This window comes from Camellia sinensis, chromosome 5 (assembly GCF_055761805.1).
Source record: "Camellia sinensis isolate YWXY chromosome 5, ASM5576180v1, whole genome shotgun sequence".
NCBI classification, from domain to species: domain Eukaryota; kingdom Viridiplantae; phylum Streptophyta; class Magnoliopsida; order Ericales; family Theaceae; genus Camellia; species Camellia sinensis.
The window spans coordinates 131,051,595-131,067,500 of record NC_138965.1 but is presented as its reverse complement, the minus strand read 5'-3'; the positions used below and the strand labels follow the sequence as shown (position 1 = coordinate 131,067,500).

General features: G+C 34.2%; 2 protein-coding genes across 3 annotated transcripts in view; both read right to left on the bottom strand.

Moving 5' to 3' along the window:
* LOC114310200 (mitogen-activated protein kinase homolog MMK2) overlaps nucleotides 1–10,462 on the bottom strand; it is a 15,372-nt gene extending 4,910 nt beyond the window's left edge. The window contains exons 1-4 of one of the 2 annotated variants that reach the window (XM_082869795.1): nucleotides 9,956–10,411; nucleotides 5,874–5,890; nucleotides 5,612–5,770; nucleotides 233–370 (exon numbers count right to left, since the gene is read on the bottom strand). In XM_082869795.1, coding sequence (XP_082725921.1) covers nucleotides 233–370; nucleotides 5,612–5,770; nucleotides 5,874–5,890; nucleotides 9,956–10,091 — 450 coding nt within the window. In that variant the 5' untranslated portion in view covers nucleotides 10,092–10,411. Of the gene's footprint in view, nucleotides 1–232; nucleotides 371–5,611; nucleotides 5,771–5,873; nucleotides 5,891–9,955 lie in introns of both variants that reach the window. The other variant, XM_082869796.1, reaches the window with a different exon arrangement.
* Nucleotides 10,463–12,906: 2,444 nt separating this feature from the next.
* On the bottom strand, nucleotides 12,907–15,078 carry LOC114310213 (uncharacterized). The gene is made up of 4 exons (XM_082872098.1): nucleotides 14,516–15,078; nucleotides 14,331–14,412; nucleotides 13,202–13,477; nucleotides 12,907–12,951 (listed from the first exon to the last, which is right to left on the bottom strand). The coding sequence occupies exons 1-4, from the start codon at nucleotides 15,076–15,078 to the stop codon at nucleotides 12,907–12,909; spliced, it is 966 nt and encodes a 321-aa protein (XP_082728224.1).
* Nucleotides 15,079–15,906: the final 828 nt, after the last annotated feature.

The following is a 15,906-nucleotide window of genomic DNA, read 5'->3' as shown; positions in this document are numbered from 1 at the left end:
TATCAAAAAAAAAAAAAAAAAAGATGATTTGGATAATCATAGGCCGCAATAATAAAAAGTGTACCAATGAAGTTGAAGTCAACCTATGAAAGAGTTGCTAGACTTTGAATCCTGCTTTTGGTCAAGTAAAGCATCATAATTTATTCAGTAGGCTATGAGCATCTTAAATACTTCATTCTAGATGCAAAAAATGCAATGTCTTATTCTATGCTACAAGAAAGTAGAACCAAACCCGACAATGATCATCATTCAATGGTTGGTTGGAGCGAATTATCTGATGAAGATCGGTGTCCAGTAATTCATAAACAATGTAGACATCATTGAAGTTCTCCTTTAGTGGAGGCCGTATAATATCTTTGATTGCAATGACCTGAAGCACAGAAAAAATTGAGCAATATGCATATGATTGCAACAGAATAGCAAACGTAACATTTTAAGCTTTTAAAGAAATTCAGATAATCACGGTGAACAGCAACATAAGTCCATGCAAGGAAACTGAAAGCAATTTACAAACTGAAGATATCTCGATAAATGAAAATTCTCCTAAAAACATGCGTTAAATTAGCTCTACATTTAGTTTTTTTTAATAACGAAAAGCATTTATAATCCACAAGCAATGAATTCGACGTATATTTCATATCTATGTTCATAAAATCTTAAAATTATGTGCTTATTCTAATTATTGATTCAATTAATGCAACCGGACTAAAAGGGGCCCTAGAATGGATTTAGCTGCAGATGAGAGCTCTAGAATTAGAATTTAAAAGCTTTGTTTGGTTACAATTCTCAAAAACTACTTTTAAACGGGTTTTTGTTTGTCTTTACTGAACTTTTTTCATATTTTAGTCTTTTTTTTTTTTTTTTTTTTTTTTGTAGATACATCAAGATTAGATGCATCTAAAATGTAAAAAAAAATTAACTAAATATGAAAAAAATTCACTAAAAACAAACAAAAATCCAAACAAAAATGTAAAAAGATTTTGTTCGAATTTTCTTCCATTTTTAGTTTTTTAAAAAAGAAAATATTTTAGTCAATTTATTTTACTTTTTCGATGCATCTTAATTAGATGCATCTAAAATGTACAAAGAATTGATTAAAATATTTTTAAAAAAATCACTAAAAATAAACTAAAACTCATTTAAAAACAATTTTTGAAAAATCGAACAAAACAGACAAATTTTGTGACGTTCAGATAGCTATGCAATCTATTAAATACCTTAGTTGAGGAATGAATCCCATAATAAACAAAAAAAAAATTCAAAATCAAAAGTGGCTCTAGCCTCACTTTGGATTATTTTGAGATGTTAAGAACAAGCTAGACCTTTTATCAAAGCTATCTTCTATTTTTGGAAACAAAGAAGAAACTCTTTGACAAACAAACGAAAGTTGCCATATTATCCAATCATCGGAAATCTTTCCATATATGTGTTTTACACATGCAATTAACATCTCTAAACTGATATAAAGATTTCATATTGACTATGTGCACTCACTAGCTTACAAACCGCTGATAGCCTGCAAATTTCTGCATAACTTAATTAACACTTCTTGATCACAAAAATGCACCAAAAGTGGCAGGGGAGGAGAAACCTAGTTGCGCATAGTAAGTAGTCCCCATGTACTAAGCCTTTAAGCCAGACAAAATACCTTTGTTATACAATGACAGTACAAACTACCAAGCAACTGAAGAAGTAACAGGTAATCATTCTTTTTCTTTTCATTTTTCTCCCTTTTTTGGGGTGATTGACTCGGTGCTTTATGGGTAGGGTTAGAGAATTTTTTGAGCTTCTAAATAAAAAATCTCATTTAAATGATGAAAGCATTAAAGTTAAATAATTAGATGACTGCTTTCAGTATTCACCCAAAATATGCTAGCTTATTCTCGAAATGCACTTTGGCACCGTATTGTGCCTAAAAGTTGAAATAATTGAAGTTTGATTCCTTGTGTTTGAAATGTGTGTATTCTGTACATATATCACCTTCATATGAAGTTCAGACCAGCTGTTACCGAGCAAGGTAAGAGCAGCATACTCAATTTGGATGGGGAAATAGACTTCTTCCGTTTATTTGGGTAGAAAACATTTTCTACGGAAATTTTTTTCCAAAAAATGTTTTCTGGAAAAAACATTTTTCTATGTTTAGTTGTGGTGGCGGTGGAATGAAGGTGGTGGCATAGCAACAACGGTGATAGCGATAGTGATGATGGCAGTGACTGCGGTGATGGTGGTGTTGTGGTGGTGGTGGTGGTGGTAGTGGTAGTGTAGTGACATTGGTAAAACTTCAGTTCAAAAAACATTTTCTACCTTCTAAAAATCGAAAACATTTTCTAGCCATATAGTAGGGGTGTTCAAGGATCTGAACCACCCGAAAAACCGACCCAAACCACCTAACCCAACCCACTACAGGCGGTTTCGAAAGCTTGTGTGGTCGGCTTCGGTTGAAATCTTGTGTTTTTTTCTAGATTTTGGTCGGCAACGGATTTGGTAGACAAAAACCCGATTGATCCGAGCCGACCGCATATATATATATATATATATCTCTGATGAAGATATGAAAAGTCCTACAACCTTTCATAAATGGGTTTTTTATCTTCTCAAGATTTTATATATTTTCAATATTATTTTTATATATTGTCATTGTAACCTTTCAAAGACAAGAAGTCTTGTCACCTCCAATTAATCTGACCATTTCTAATCCACAGTGTCTTATTCTCTTCCCAAGATAGACTTCTTTTTTTATTATTATATTTTGAATTTCGTTCTTAGCCTTTCTCTCTAACCCTCTGGTCTCCCCCTTTTCTTCTCTCAACATCTTTCAACCCCCTATTTTTCTTTAACCCTTAGCCTTTCACAGTGTCTTATTCCCTTCCAAGACAGACAGTTTTTTTTATTGTTATTTTGAGCTTCATTCTTATCCTTTCTCTTTCTAACCCTCTAGTCTCCTCCTTCTCTTCTTTCAACCCTCTCCTCTCTCGCCTGTTTGATTCGTCTCTCTCAGACTCTCACCATTGTCTTCCTCTCACTGTGTATTTCACCCTCTCTGAGAAACTCCGTCTCCCTCCTAGTCTCTCTCATGTAAAACCCTTCTTTCTTCTCTTAATCTCCCTCTGCTGGCAGCAATGGTGTTAATCGACGATGATAACGATGCTCAAATCTATGAGATGATGCTCAGATCGAAGCGAAGTTGGGTCTCTATACTCTCAGATCTGTTTTCATGTTTAATATTTTAAGATCTGTCTTTATACCCTCAGATCTGCCTTCTTTTCACTCCATTTACTTTCACCAACCAAACTGACCGCCAATTCGAATGGTGAGTCGTGGTCGATTTCGAATGTATTCTCGGTCTGCAGCGAGTGACAAGTTTGCAAAACCGATATGGTCGGTTTGGCTGGCAGGTTGAGGGTACACCCAAGCCAAACCGACCCATCCCGTGAACACCCCTACCATATAGGCTTGTTTTCTGTTGACCACGGAAAATGTTTTCTGTTGACTTTCGTTTTCTATTGTACCAAACACCAGAAAATATGGAAAACATTTTCCAAAAAATATTTTCATCCAAACAAACGGATTCACATAAATTATAATTCTATGATATTGTAAATGATTCAAAATAAAATAAATAAATAAAAACTTCATCTCAGAGTACATAATACCTAGTACATCAGACATACATGAGAGCATATGGATTCTTCTTTTGCATATACAAGTTTTGATATAAACACAAAATTATATATTCCAGAAATTCATTTTAACACCACAGAAAGGCTCTTTTATTATTTATTTATTTGCTTTTTTTCCTTTTTTTTTAACGGGAAGAATACAATGGAACAACAACAAAAAGAAAGTAGGATGCTGCAGGTTCAGGATCTTTATGTTCTCTATCAAGAAGCTCTCGTAGAATACTATCAGATATAAGAAGCACCAACATATAGGAGCATTTCTACAGCAGCAATATTTCCTCATAGTCAAGATTACTCATCATTTGTGCATGGTATTCAGCTCAAGTCAGATGTGTAATTTTGGGATGGAGGAAATCAAAATAAACAACTACTTACCAAACAAAATTTCTACAACAGCCCTGTTTCCTTTGCATGAAGATTACACATGAATCGTGCACAGTATTTAGCTTAAGTAAGACATGCAAATTCTAAACATTAGCTAATCTTAAAAATTGTGTAATGGTTGCAAAATTTAAAACATTTGCAGGTAGGGTTCTGAATATTTTTTGCAAAATATATGCTTGCCCATTAAGTCTAGCTCTATTATTATAGCTCAATAGTTTCAGACATAGTACCAAAATAGGAAAGCAGAAACAAAAAATGATACGAGATGCGAAAGCCAGAAACGTGGCCAAGAAATATATGAAAAACAGGAAGTAGCAAAACAATTAAGAATTGAAATGTGAAACCTAATAGGAATCCTAGCAAGAAACTTTTGACAAAAAAAAAATTACTACTAGAAAACTAAATGAATATTTTAAATTATAACATATCACACGCTTAATTGAAACTTGGGGAGAAACAATAAGAAAACTAAGGACAATCACTTGTGGTTGTGGTCATGGATTACTGTAGGAAGCAAATAGGAAACAAATAAAAAATGCATCATATTTTTTTGTTTCTTTGGAGTAGTTTCTGCAGGGTTTCTAAGCAGTTTCCAAAAGTTCCTTCCAAATTTCTCCTTAGTTTCTTTAGAGTTTCCCTTCAGTTTCTGGCTCACATTGAATATGTTTTCCAAAATTACATCATACCCATATCGGAAGTGTGCCTCCACACTTCTCCAGAAGCATGTTTCTTCTCTCAAACAAAATGTCCTAGTAACTATGATTTGGGAAAGAACTAGTCCAATACATTTATTGCTTGATAAGTGGAAGGCCTTCAACAAAGAAGCAACACGGGGTGTGGGTGTTGCACGAGTATACGAGAAGTACTTAAAGCAAAAACTTTCCACAAGAATCCATACTATCCACAAAATCAAGAGATTGATTAATCCTCCCCCTGACCTAACCTCATTATGTAAAGACACAAAATATATACGTATACTTTTCAATCTATATGACAGTTATATCTCCAACTATGTTCCTAATTTGCTCATAAAAACAAATATATATATATATATATATAAAAAAAAGGGACAAATCCAGCACCATATTTGGCAGTAATGCAGTTAACACAAAATGATACAGCAGCAAGGGGACCACATCTCACTTGCCACTTTTATGGTGAATTAACAGATGATCCACTAATTCCTCCCACCCACTAATTCCTCCCACACCTTGCACATGCAAACCCAGAGTATATACTTGCCCTTAAATCAAGTTATACTGGTCGACTACAGTCTACATCATGACAGCTCCCTTGAAATTTTTCTGCTAGAATGAACATTACATCTATAGATGTATTGCTTAAACCTAGAAAAATGAGAAATAGAAAAGCAAGCAGTAAACGAAAATGAAAATCTATTTATTAAGGCTAAGCACAATTATGTCACTGCACATAAATATCTGAAGCGGAAAAGGAACCCAATTCATAAATCACTACAAACAGAAAAAATAAAAGATGCACGAGACCAAGTAGACAATCCTAGTAGTTATAAAGGTAATAGGACTCACATTTTCATGATCCATGTGGCGAAGAAGCTTAATTTCTCTTAGTGTCCTTTTGGCATCTATTCTATTGTCAAATGCATTACCAATCTTCTTAATTGCAACTTCCTCACGTGTCTCCGAGTTCACAGCAGCACTGAAGCAAATTAAAAAGTCACAGTTTTCCTTCACATTTTTTGTAAAACAAAGAAAAATAAGTCAAATTGACGAACACTGCCTCAAAGCCAGTACGTAAACCCAATAGATTCCAAAAGCTCCACAATCTTACATGCGAAATTGATAATCCTACACACAATGAGCTGGTGAGTGTGAGACTTTAATGGACACTTCAAACTAACTACTGTTTAATGATATCTAAAAAGGCTTCCTGTCCAAGGAAGCATAACTTTCGGATGCGCAAGGAAACATGCTACACTACAGAAACTAAAGCAAATGTAGTTTTAATGTTACTAATAGTGAAATATATACATGCACAAGTATATCCCATATGGATAGGTGTGTCCCTATTTGTAGAAATTGTCAACCCCCAATCTCTAACAAGTGAAAATGAATCACCAAATAGTGAAAATTAGAGAAGAGAATCTCAAGTTATCAACATTAGTTCAAGGAAGTAAATGTTGTGTTCCATTTCCGAAACATGAAATGAGATGAGATAATCTATTCTATTGTCAAATAATGGTGTCTACATAGAATGACAAATAGATTAAACAAAAATAAAAAATACTTGAATGACAAAAATAAAAATAATGGTGTCTACATAGAATGACAATAAAACGTACTGTCCACAAAGCAAACATGCAATTAAGCATGAGTGAAAGATTAAGCAAGCCCAAGTCATATTTGCCACACAAGGAAGGAACTCAAGCATCATTAATCACTAAATTGAATATAGGCCAACCCAGTCAAATACTATCACTTTCTCTTATTGATTTCCAGTCAGCGCAAAAAGTAAGTTATCAACATTAATTCAATAAAATAAATATTGTATTCCATTTCCGACACACAAATACTTGTTTGGATCTTGACTTTTTCAAGGGAAATGAAATGAAAGAATCTAAATTCCTTGTCCTTGTTTGATTAGGTTGGAAAAAATGAGAAGGAAACAAATAGGCATTTCTTAAGAAATTCAATTTTTCCCTTTGGTTACCCATAAAATTTTAAAAAAACATACAAACAAACAAACTAGGATCTTGTCAACGTGTGCTCTTAATGCACGTGCTAAGAAATCTCCAAAAGATTGTACAATTTCATGCAATATGTACGAGTCATTTAAGCTTCTTAACGAGTGTCCTAAGGACACACATTAACAAAATCCTAAAAATAAATAATTAATCAAGTAAAAAAATATATATATATATATATATATATTTGTAGCCAGTAGTAATTTCATTTCCCTATTCTTTTCATTTCCCTTTAGAGTTCCAAAAATAGCACCTAGTTACATGATTGCATAAAACTAGATATTGAAGATTGAAATAAAGCCTAAAGTTAACCAAACCAAACCAAACTAAGCCTTAAGTCCCACCAAATGGGGTCGGCTACAGGAATCTTTCTTCCCAACTCAACTCTATCGACGACTATTTGGTTAGTCAAATTAAGGAGATTCATATCTCTATTTACTACTCACCCACGTCAATCTAGGACTACCTCTTCCCCTAACACTTTCATCTACCATCACTGTATCACTTCTCTTCACTACTACATCCGTTGGCCTCCGTTGTATATGATCAAACCATCTCAATCTACTCTCTTTCAATTTATCTTCTATTAATACTACTCCTACCCATTTATGAATAAGCTCGTTTCTAATTCTGTCTTTTCTAATCTTGCCACACATCCACCTTAACTCATCTCAGCAACACTCATCTTATCTACATGTTATTTCTTAGTTGCTCAACATTCTGTCTTATACAACATCGCTGATCTAATAGCCGTTATATATAACTTTCCTTTTAGTCTAAGGGATATTCATTTGTCACATAGTATCCCAGACACACTCCTCCACTTAAGCCATCCTGCCTTAATTCTATGGACCACATCCGCTACAATCTCCCCTACCGTTGTGATAATCGATCCTAAATAACGAAAATATTCACTCTTAGGTAGTTCTTGGTTTTCAATCTGCACTTCTCCTCTGCTTCCATTGTTGCTATTACTAAAATTATACCCATATACTCTATTTTTGTTCTGCTTATCCTAAATCCTTTATATCCAAGTGTTTCTCTCCACATCTCGAACTTAGTGTTAACTCCTTTTCTAGTCTCATCCACTAACACGATATCATCTGCAAAGAGCATACACCATGGCGCATCATCCTAAATATTTATGATTAACTCATCCATAACTAAAGTAAAAAGATAAGGACTTAAAGTTGATCCTTGGTGTAACCCCATAGTAATTGAAAATTCACTTGTCTCTCTAGCAGGCAATCTAATAGTGGTCACCACACCTTCATACATGTCCCTAATAACATCAATGTACCACGTACCCTTTTGTCACCCCTTTCTTCTCTAACACTCTCCAAATTATATCCCGAGGCACTCTATCATATACTTTCTTAAGATCGATAAAAACCATACAAATGACTCTTTTTCTTTTCTCTATACTTTTTTATTACTTTCCTCAAAAGATAGACCGCTTCTATTGTTGACCTACTGGGCATAAATCCAAATTGATTCTTTGACACTTCCGTTTAATCTTGCAATCGATGTTTCATCACTATCTCCCACACTTTTATTATATGACACATCAACTTGATTCCTCTACAGTTTTTGCAATTCTGAACATTTCCTTTATTCTTATAGATTGGCACTAAAATCCTCTTCTTCCACTTCTCTGACATTTTCCCAGTCAACAAAATCTTGCTAAATAACCTTCTCAACTAAGCAACTCCCTTTTTATCCAAACATTTCCAAGCTTCAATAGGAATATCATTAGGTCTTAAAACTTTATTTGATTTCATCTTTTTTAATTGCAATCTCCACTTCAAAATTCTTAATCCTATGATAGAACCTATAGTTTTGATTTTTTTTATTACTGGCTACTTCCTCCCCTTTTGACCTACCTCTATGTTCCTCATTTAACAACTTCTCAAAATAGTTTTTCCACCTCTCCTTAATCTCTTCATCCTTCATCAACACCTTAGAGTTCTCACTTTTCATGCACTTAACTGATTAAAATCTCTTGTTTTTCTCTCTCTCATCTTAGCAAGTTTGTATATTCTCTTCTCTCCCTCCTTATTATCTAGTCCAGTGTATAGGTCATCATAGACTTTCAACTTAGCCTCTCTCACTACTTTTTTGACCTCCTCATTAGCCAATCTGTAGCTCTTAAGGTTTTCCTCAATTTTATCCTTCTGTCACTTTTTAAAGCACTCTTTTTTCGTCTTTACCTATGTTACTTAGAACGTGGATCGTTCCGGTACATGGAACGAGAACAAGAACGGGAACGGGAGTGTGAACGTGAACTTGGTACACCACATTCTCTAAAATATGGTACAATAAGAGTAGACTTATATATATATATATATATATATATTACACTTAAGAATTTAAGATACTTGTAAAATAATTTTCTTTTAACTATTAGGTATCTAATAATTATTATTTTTATTTTTTATGTAACAAATCATTTCTACGAAAATTATGACCCATTTTTGATTCTTTGTTTTATCAAAACTTAATTCACCTTAGATTTTGGTTCTTATATTTGATTTTTTTTTTCTCCTAAGATAACATTTAAGGAAATATATTAAAAAAAACTTTTGGAATCACTTTAGATCACTAAATTTATTATTTTGTAACAAAAATGTACCATGCTTCGGAACATACATACCAATATGTAATTTGCTTGAGTATTAGCATTTTCTGATAACATAGGTCTTTATTATCGCTTGAACCTCCTTCCTCCATCACCAAGTTTCCTTAGAGTCCGGTCCCGTTACTTTCGACTCTCCAGGACTTCCCATCAGATTCTCCTCATACAAATAAACCCTAAAGTTCTATATAAAAATAATGATAATAATAATAAAATAAAATAAAATACGTGATCCAACTTCAGTAATCACATTCTCAAAGCTTTAAAAAAAGAAAAGAAAAAAAGAAAGATATTGAATGGCTCTGAATCTCAGCAAAACATGATCTAGAAAAAAATAAAACAAAATTAAAATTACTACGCAACGAACTACTATTCTTCAGATATATCTAAAAACCCACTTAAATTCGAGCCCAATTAGAGCAATCTGAATCTTCACACGAACATAAACATCAAAACTAACACATCTACACAACCAATTACATAACTACGAATAAGAAAACAGCTAAAGAAGTCGAACCCAATTCAAGCCCTTACCAAACGATGCCGTAAGCACCACGACCCACAGGACGAATCGGAGGGACATACTTTCTGGAAACTTCGAAGAGGTTACCGTACACATTGTACTGCACATACCGTCCACCGTGGGTTGGGACTCCTTTGATATTCCCATCAGCTGCTGAAGAAGCAGAGCTCGCTGACTCCATAGATACCAAATTCCCAAAAACAAAAAATAAATAAATAAAAACTCAGAAATTGAGAGAATTGTCGGCGAATTGACCGGAGGAGTAGCTATATTGATGTCGGAAGGGGTCTGCGATTGAGCAGCTTTTTTGACATTTCTTTGGTCGTTGCTTGGGAGGTGGGTGGCGGTGAATGGTTGTTTGTGACTATTCTTTTTCTTTTTCTACACAGAGACAGAAGAAAGAAAGATAGAGAAAATGTGACTTTTTAACTGGAAACTACTACCATTACCCGTGAAGTGATCAACCTCTTTTTGGGTGGGGCTGGGGAAAAATTAAAAAAAATAATTGATAGTTTAAAGTTATTTATAAGCTTTTAACTTATTTTTTTATTTTACAAAAAAATTAAAAAAATTAAAAAGTAATTTTTAATTATTTTCTCAAAACATCCCTTTGTCTGAAAGTTTGAGTTTATACTTGTCAGTCGATCGCTTAGACGATTACTCAAACGATCAGTGAAATAATTGTCTATCGTAGTTGTTATCCTTGTCAACTGTAACTTTCCTTTTCTTTTCAAACGACCAGTTAGATGATCGGCCGGATGACCGATAAGTCAAAATTCAGACGATTTCAGACACTCATATTCAAGTTACCAATCAGTACTAAAAAAATTATGAAGGAATTAGTTATCAATTGTTGGGCAGAAAATGCAATTACGCAAAGATGGAAGGGTACAAGGCTTTTTACTTGTACCCCATCACAAAATTGTTTGTATTTTCCATATTTTTATAATTTTTTTCTCCACTTCACTGTTAAATTATTCCACTAAAAATTATTACTTGGTACATGTGGCAAAACATTATTAGTAAGGGCACAAGTGACTATGTTCTGACCAATCACAAATTTTCATGTCCTTTTATGTTTTTAATCAACAAACACAATCGTGAGTCTTATCATCTCTACCAATCAAAGCACATGTGGAGCACCACGTAATGATACCGCATGACCAATCAATAACTTCTCTAGATTGGAGTGGCTGCTTTTTATTATTATTGTATCTCTCAAATAAATTACCGTCTAAGACAAGAACTACACATTTTTTGTCTAATTAGGGCCCTTACGAGGAACGGCAAAAGAGATCGCCTAGACCTTCATATTTTAACAAAATTTAGAGAATTTCAACTATAAATGAATATAATATCATGTTATTTCGAGTTCATATTATAATTATTTCAATACTAACTGAATGTATTAGTTTTCATGTTATTGTATTGTGTCATTTTCACTTCATGTCCGATTAATAGTTAAAAGTACCAAATGTATGATGAGATTATAAAAAATAAATTCACAATTTAAATTTCATAAAACTAATGTCTACTAAATAAAATTATTCATAAAATATTTTAATTTCAACGCAATTGCAATTTCTTTTTGTAAAAAATAAAATAAACCTTATTATTATTATTTTACTTTCCTTTGCTCATAATTTTTTTTTTTTTTTTTTTTGGATGTGGGCAACTTCAATTACATCAAGGTGGTTTGATGAGCTTTTGATGGTGGGCCTATAGGTCTGCTAGTACTCAGGTTTCGTTTGGAAGGTTGGGTTTATAATATTAAAAAAAAAAAATCATTATAAATTATTATATTATTTTTTTTTATTTTCTGCACACATTTTTATAAAAAGTTAACAAAAATAATCAATTCCTAGACGAGGCCTTAATATGTTATGGTCATGTTTGTTTGGGTGGACATGAGCTTGGGATTGGACTAATAGTCCAATAAAATTATTAATCCGATGTTTGGTTAAACAATTGAAGTACGGATTAATTATTTTAAACTTGACTATTAGTTAAGATAGGATACATAATCCAACGGATTGTAGTCCTAGGACTATTAGTCATAGGAATACTAATCCAGTCCGCCCAAACAAACATGGCCTATAGGTATAGTTGGAGTTCTAAAGTTGATAGCTAAAAGGTTTATCATGGCACAACTCAATTTGGAATCACTGGTTTTTTTTGAAAGGAGGAGAAGGGGATAAATTCACATATTTAGAAACAGAATGTACAAGTTTGAGGCACGTTGAACATTTTCTTTAAGGCAGAATTTGCCTACACTCATAAGAGTTTGCTAAGGATTCCTAACAAATTGCCTTCAGTATATAACAACGCCATATAGATAGCAATTCTTGAGATTTTCTTAGAACATTTTTAAAAATAAAAATTATGCTACTGAATATGAAATGGGGAGGAAAAAGATGAGAGAAAACATTTTTGTAATAACCAAAAGGTTGTGTCGCTTAAGACTTAGAATTTGTAGTCTTTTTTTTTTTTTTTCACCCCTTGAGGAAATTACCTATTAGAGAAATTTTTAAAAATGAAAACATGAAAAAAATTATAATTTTATTTTTTAATATCTATATTGTTTATTACTAATCTAAGAATAATTATTCAAACCTCCACTGAAATATAATTTCCTCTTTCTTCTTGCTTTAATAAAGATTTCTTTTACTAATTTTTTATTAGCAAAAATAAAAGATTTATTGATAAAAATATCACTTTACATGCAAATTACATCAATAAAACTGGGGAGTGCACAAAGTATCTAAGGTAACTTCCACAATCCCAACTAAGTTGACACTGTAAAGGGAGTACAATCATTTGCTCGCACTAGACCCAAGATTATTGAGAAACCAATCAAGAACAACCAAAAGAAAAATAGAACAACACCATAGCATAACAGATAACAACAAAAACATTTCTGCAACACAACAAAACAACAACAAAACACTTTAGCAGCACAACATCACAGTAGCACAGCAACAACATACAGCATCACAGCAGCATCATACTGCACCAGGCCTCATAAACAGCAGTATATAACATCAGGCTAGAACAACAGCAAACAGACCAGCCCAGAACATACAACAGCAAGCCTTGTATGCCATACAACCCATCACCAGCACCAACCACTGATTTTCCAACAGCAGCATACAAACATCACTAGACAACAGGGGCAACCTCTGTACACCAACACCAGACAACAACATACGTATCATCTTCAGACACCAGCAGACCTCCTATACCAAACAACCTCTCACCTGCTTCAAATTTGCCACAATATCATGCACTGAGTACTTCACTCCCTTACAATTTGATTTCACCCAAAAAGCAACTCTAACTTTCAATAGCTCAACCATCTCTGTAAATTCCGCACTTCCATTATTAAACAAGCAATCATTCCTAAGTTTCCATACAGACCATAACATGACCATAGGCACAACCTTCCAAATATCCAATTCCTGCTTTCTCAATTTGATACCAGACCACCACTGTAACAAAACATCCACTGAACCTGGAGTTACCCACTTTATCTCCTACCAATTTATCAACTCAGACCATAATTTCCAGATCAATGGACATAACAGCAGCACATGATTAATTGATTCCACCTTTGTCTTGCAAAACACACACAAAGAACTGACATTGACAGTTAGAGCTCCAATCCGTTGCATAAAATCTGCAGTCTTTATTCTTCATTTCCAGACTAACCAACTGAAAAACTGAGCCTTTGGAGGAGCTGAATTTCTCCACAGGAACTTTGAAATGCTAAGCATGGGCCCATTAACTAATTTCAACCTTTTCCATACTGAAGCCACAGAAAACACACCTGAATTATTGGCCAACCACAAAAAGGTGTCCTCAGACACATGATTCAGATTAGGTGCCTCTGACAATAACACATTCAGCCTTTGGACCTCCTTCTCCTCCCAAGCTAAGAGGGATCTTCTAAATTCTAGGTTCCACTCACCATCCTGCCCTCTTCTTTGATAGAAAGTTTGCAGTGAGCCTTCCTTCTCAGTTGATAGACTGTACAATCTAGGAAATTCATTCCTGAGACTGATATTGTTAAACCACCTGTCTGTCCAAAAATGAATCCTCTTCCCATTCCCCAAAATAATATTGAAATTTTGTGAAAAAAACTCAGCCACAACAATATTTGATGAGGCTATTGATACAATATCCTTCCACACCTTAGAAACCCTGTCATCTTCCACTGGTGCAGGACTTCACCTTCCCCCAGCACCACCATATCTACTACAGATCACCTGTTTCCATAGTGATTTATGTTCCGAACCATATCTCCACCACCATTTTAACATTAAACACACATTAACATCATTGAGACTCCTCACACCCAACCCCCCCTTAAGCTTTACTTTTACACACCTCCTTCCAACTAACTAGGTGAATTTTCCTTCTAGTTTTGGAATCTCTCCACAAGAAGTTGGATTGAATCCCATCAATTGTTCTAGCAACACCAACAGGCATTTTAAATATGGATAAAAAAATACACTGGTAGACTTGACAAGACTAATTTAATTAGTGTCAATCTTCCTGCAAAGGACAAGAACCTTATCTTCCAAGATGCTAACTTCTTTTTAAACTTCTCCACCACTGGTTGCCATGTGCTGCTTCTCCTTGGATTTGCCCCTAGAGGGCCAAGATATGTAAAAGGTAACCTCTGACTGAGGCAATTAAGTTTTGTAGCAAACTCCTTAACTAACCCCTCTTCTACACCAATTCCACAAACAAAAATTTTGTGAAAATTAATCTTTAGACTTGATATTATCTCAAAACACCTTAGAATTCTTTTAATCATAATGATTTCATCCCAAGTAGCTTCACAAAAAATAATGGTGTCATCTGCAAATTGTAAATGAGAAACTTTCAGCTCCTTATGACCAATTGAAGCTCCTCTGATCAACCACTTTTCTTTTGCTCTCTCCAATAAAATATTTAGGCCTTCAGCCACTATATTAAAAAGGAAAGATGAGAGTGGATCACCTTGCCTCAACCCTTTTTGAGGAGAAAATTCTGCTGTAGGTGACCCATTCACAAGCATTGATACCCTTGATGAACAAATGCACGACTTAATCCACTCCACCCGTTTTGCACCAAACCCAAAGTTTTCCATCGTTGATAGCAAAAACTCCTAATTAATTGAATTGTATGCCTTCTCATAATCCAGTTTAATAATGATTCCTTTTTTCCTTGCCTTCTTCCACCAATCCACCACCTCATTAGCAATTAAAACCCCATCAAGGATGCACCTACCGCCAAGGAAAGCAGTTTGTACTTCACCTATGAGTTTAGGTAACACTTGACTTAACCTTCTAGATAACACTTTAGCCAACACTTCGTAAATTAAGCTAACCAAACTAATTGGTCTGTACTCACTCAAATCTGTGGGATTCTCCTTTTTAGGAATCAAAGTGATGAAAGAGCTGTTTACCCCTTTAGCCAACTTCCCATTACTGTGAAACTCAGAGAACAACTTAATGAACTCACCTTTCATTATAGACCAGCACTTTTGAATGCAATACAGATTGAAACCATCTGGCCTAGAGGCCTTATTTACATCACAAGCTTTAATGGTTGCCCAAATTTCTGCTTCACTGAACTCTGACTCTAGCACATCCTTTGAATCAGCAAGACTAATAGATGAGAAAGGACCTAAAAACTTAGGCCTACACCTCCAGTTTTCAGCAAACACTCTTCTGAAATGATTCTTCACTACTTGCCTGACCATACTTGGATCTTCAACCACAACACCATTTTCCTTCACTGAGCCCAATAAACTTTTCCTCTGCCTATTACTTGCCATAAAGTTAAACAATTTAGTATTTTTATCTCCATTTTGTGCCCATGACATTCTGGACTTTTGTAACCACAACCTCTCATTTCTTCTACTGAGATTCCAAACTTGACTTCCAACCTCTCTTCTTTTTTTCACCTCTGATTC

What these genes read in the sequence shown, in the direction of transcription:
- LOC114310213 (XM_082872098.1), bottom strand. Translation starts at nt 15,078, where the DNA reads ATGGAAAACTTTGGGTTTGGTGCAAAACGGGTGGAGTGGATTAAGTCG. An exon ending in ACCTAGTTAGTTGGAAGGAG is followed by an intron (nt 13,478 to 14,330) that starts GTGTGTAAAAGT and finishes ATAAATTGGTAG; the next exon opens with GAGATAAAGTGGGTAACTCC. An exon ending in TTGTGGCAAATTTGAAGCAG is followed by an intron (nt 12,952 to 13,201) that starts GTGAGAGGTTGT and finishes GGCCTGGTGCAG; the next exon opens with TATGATGCTGCTGTGATGCT.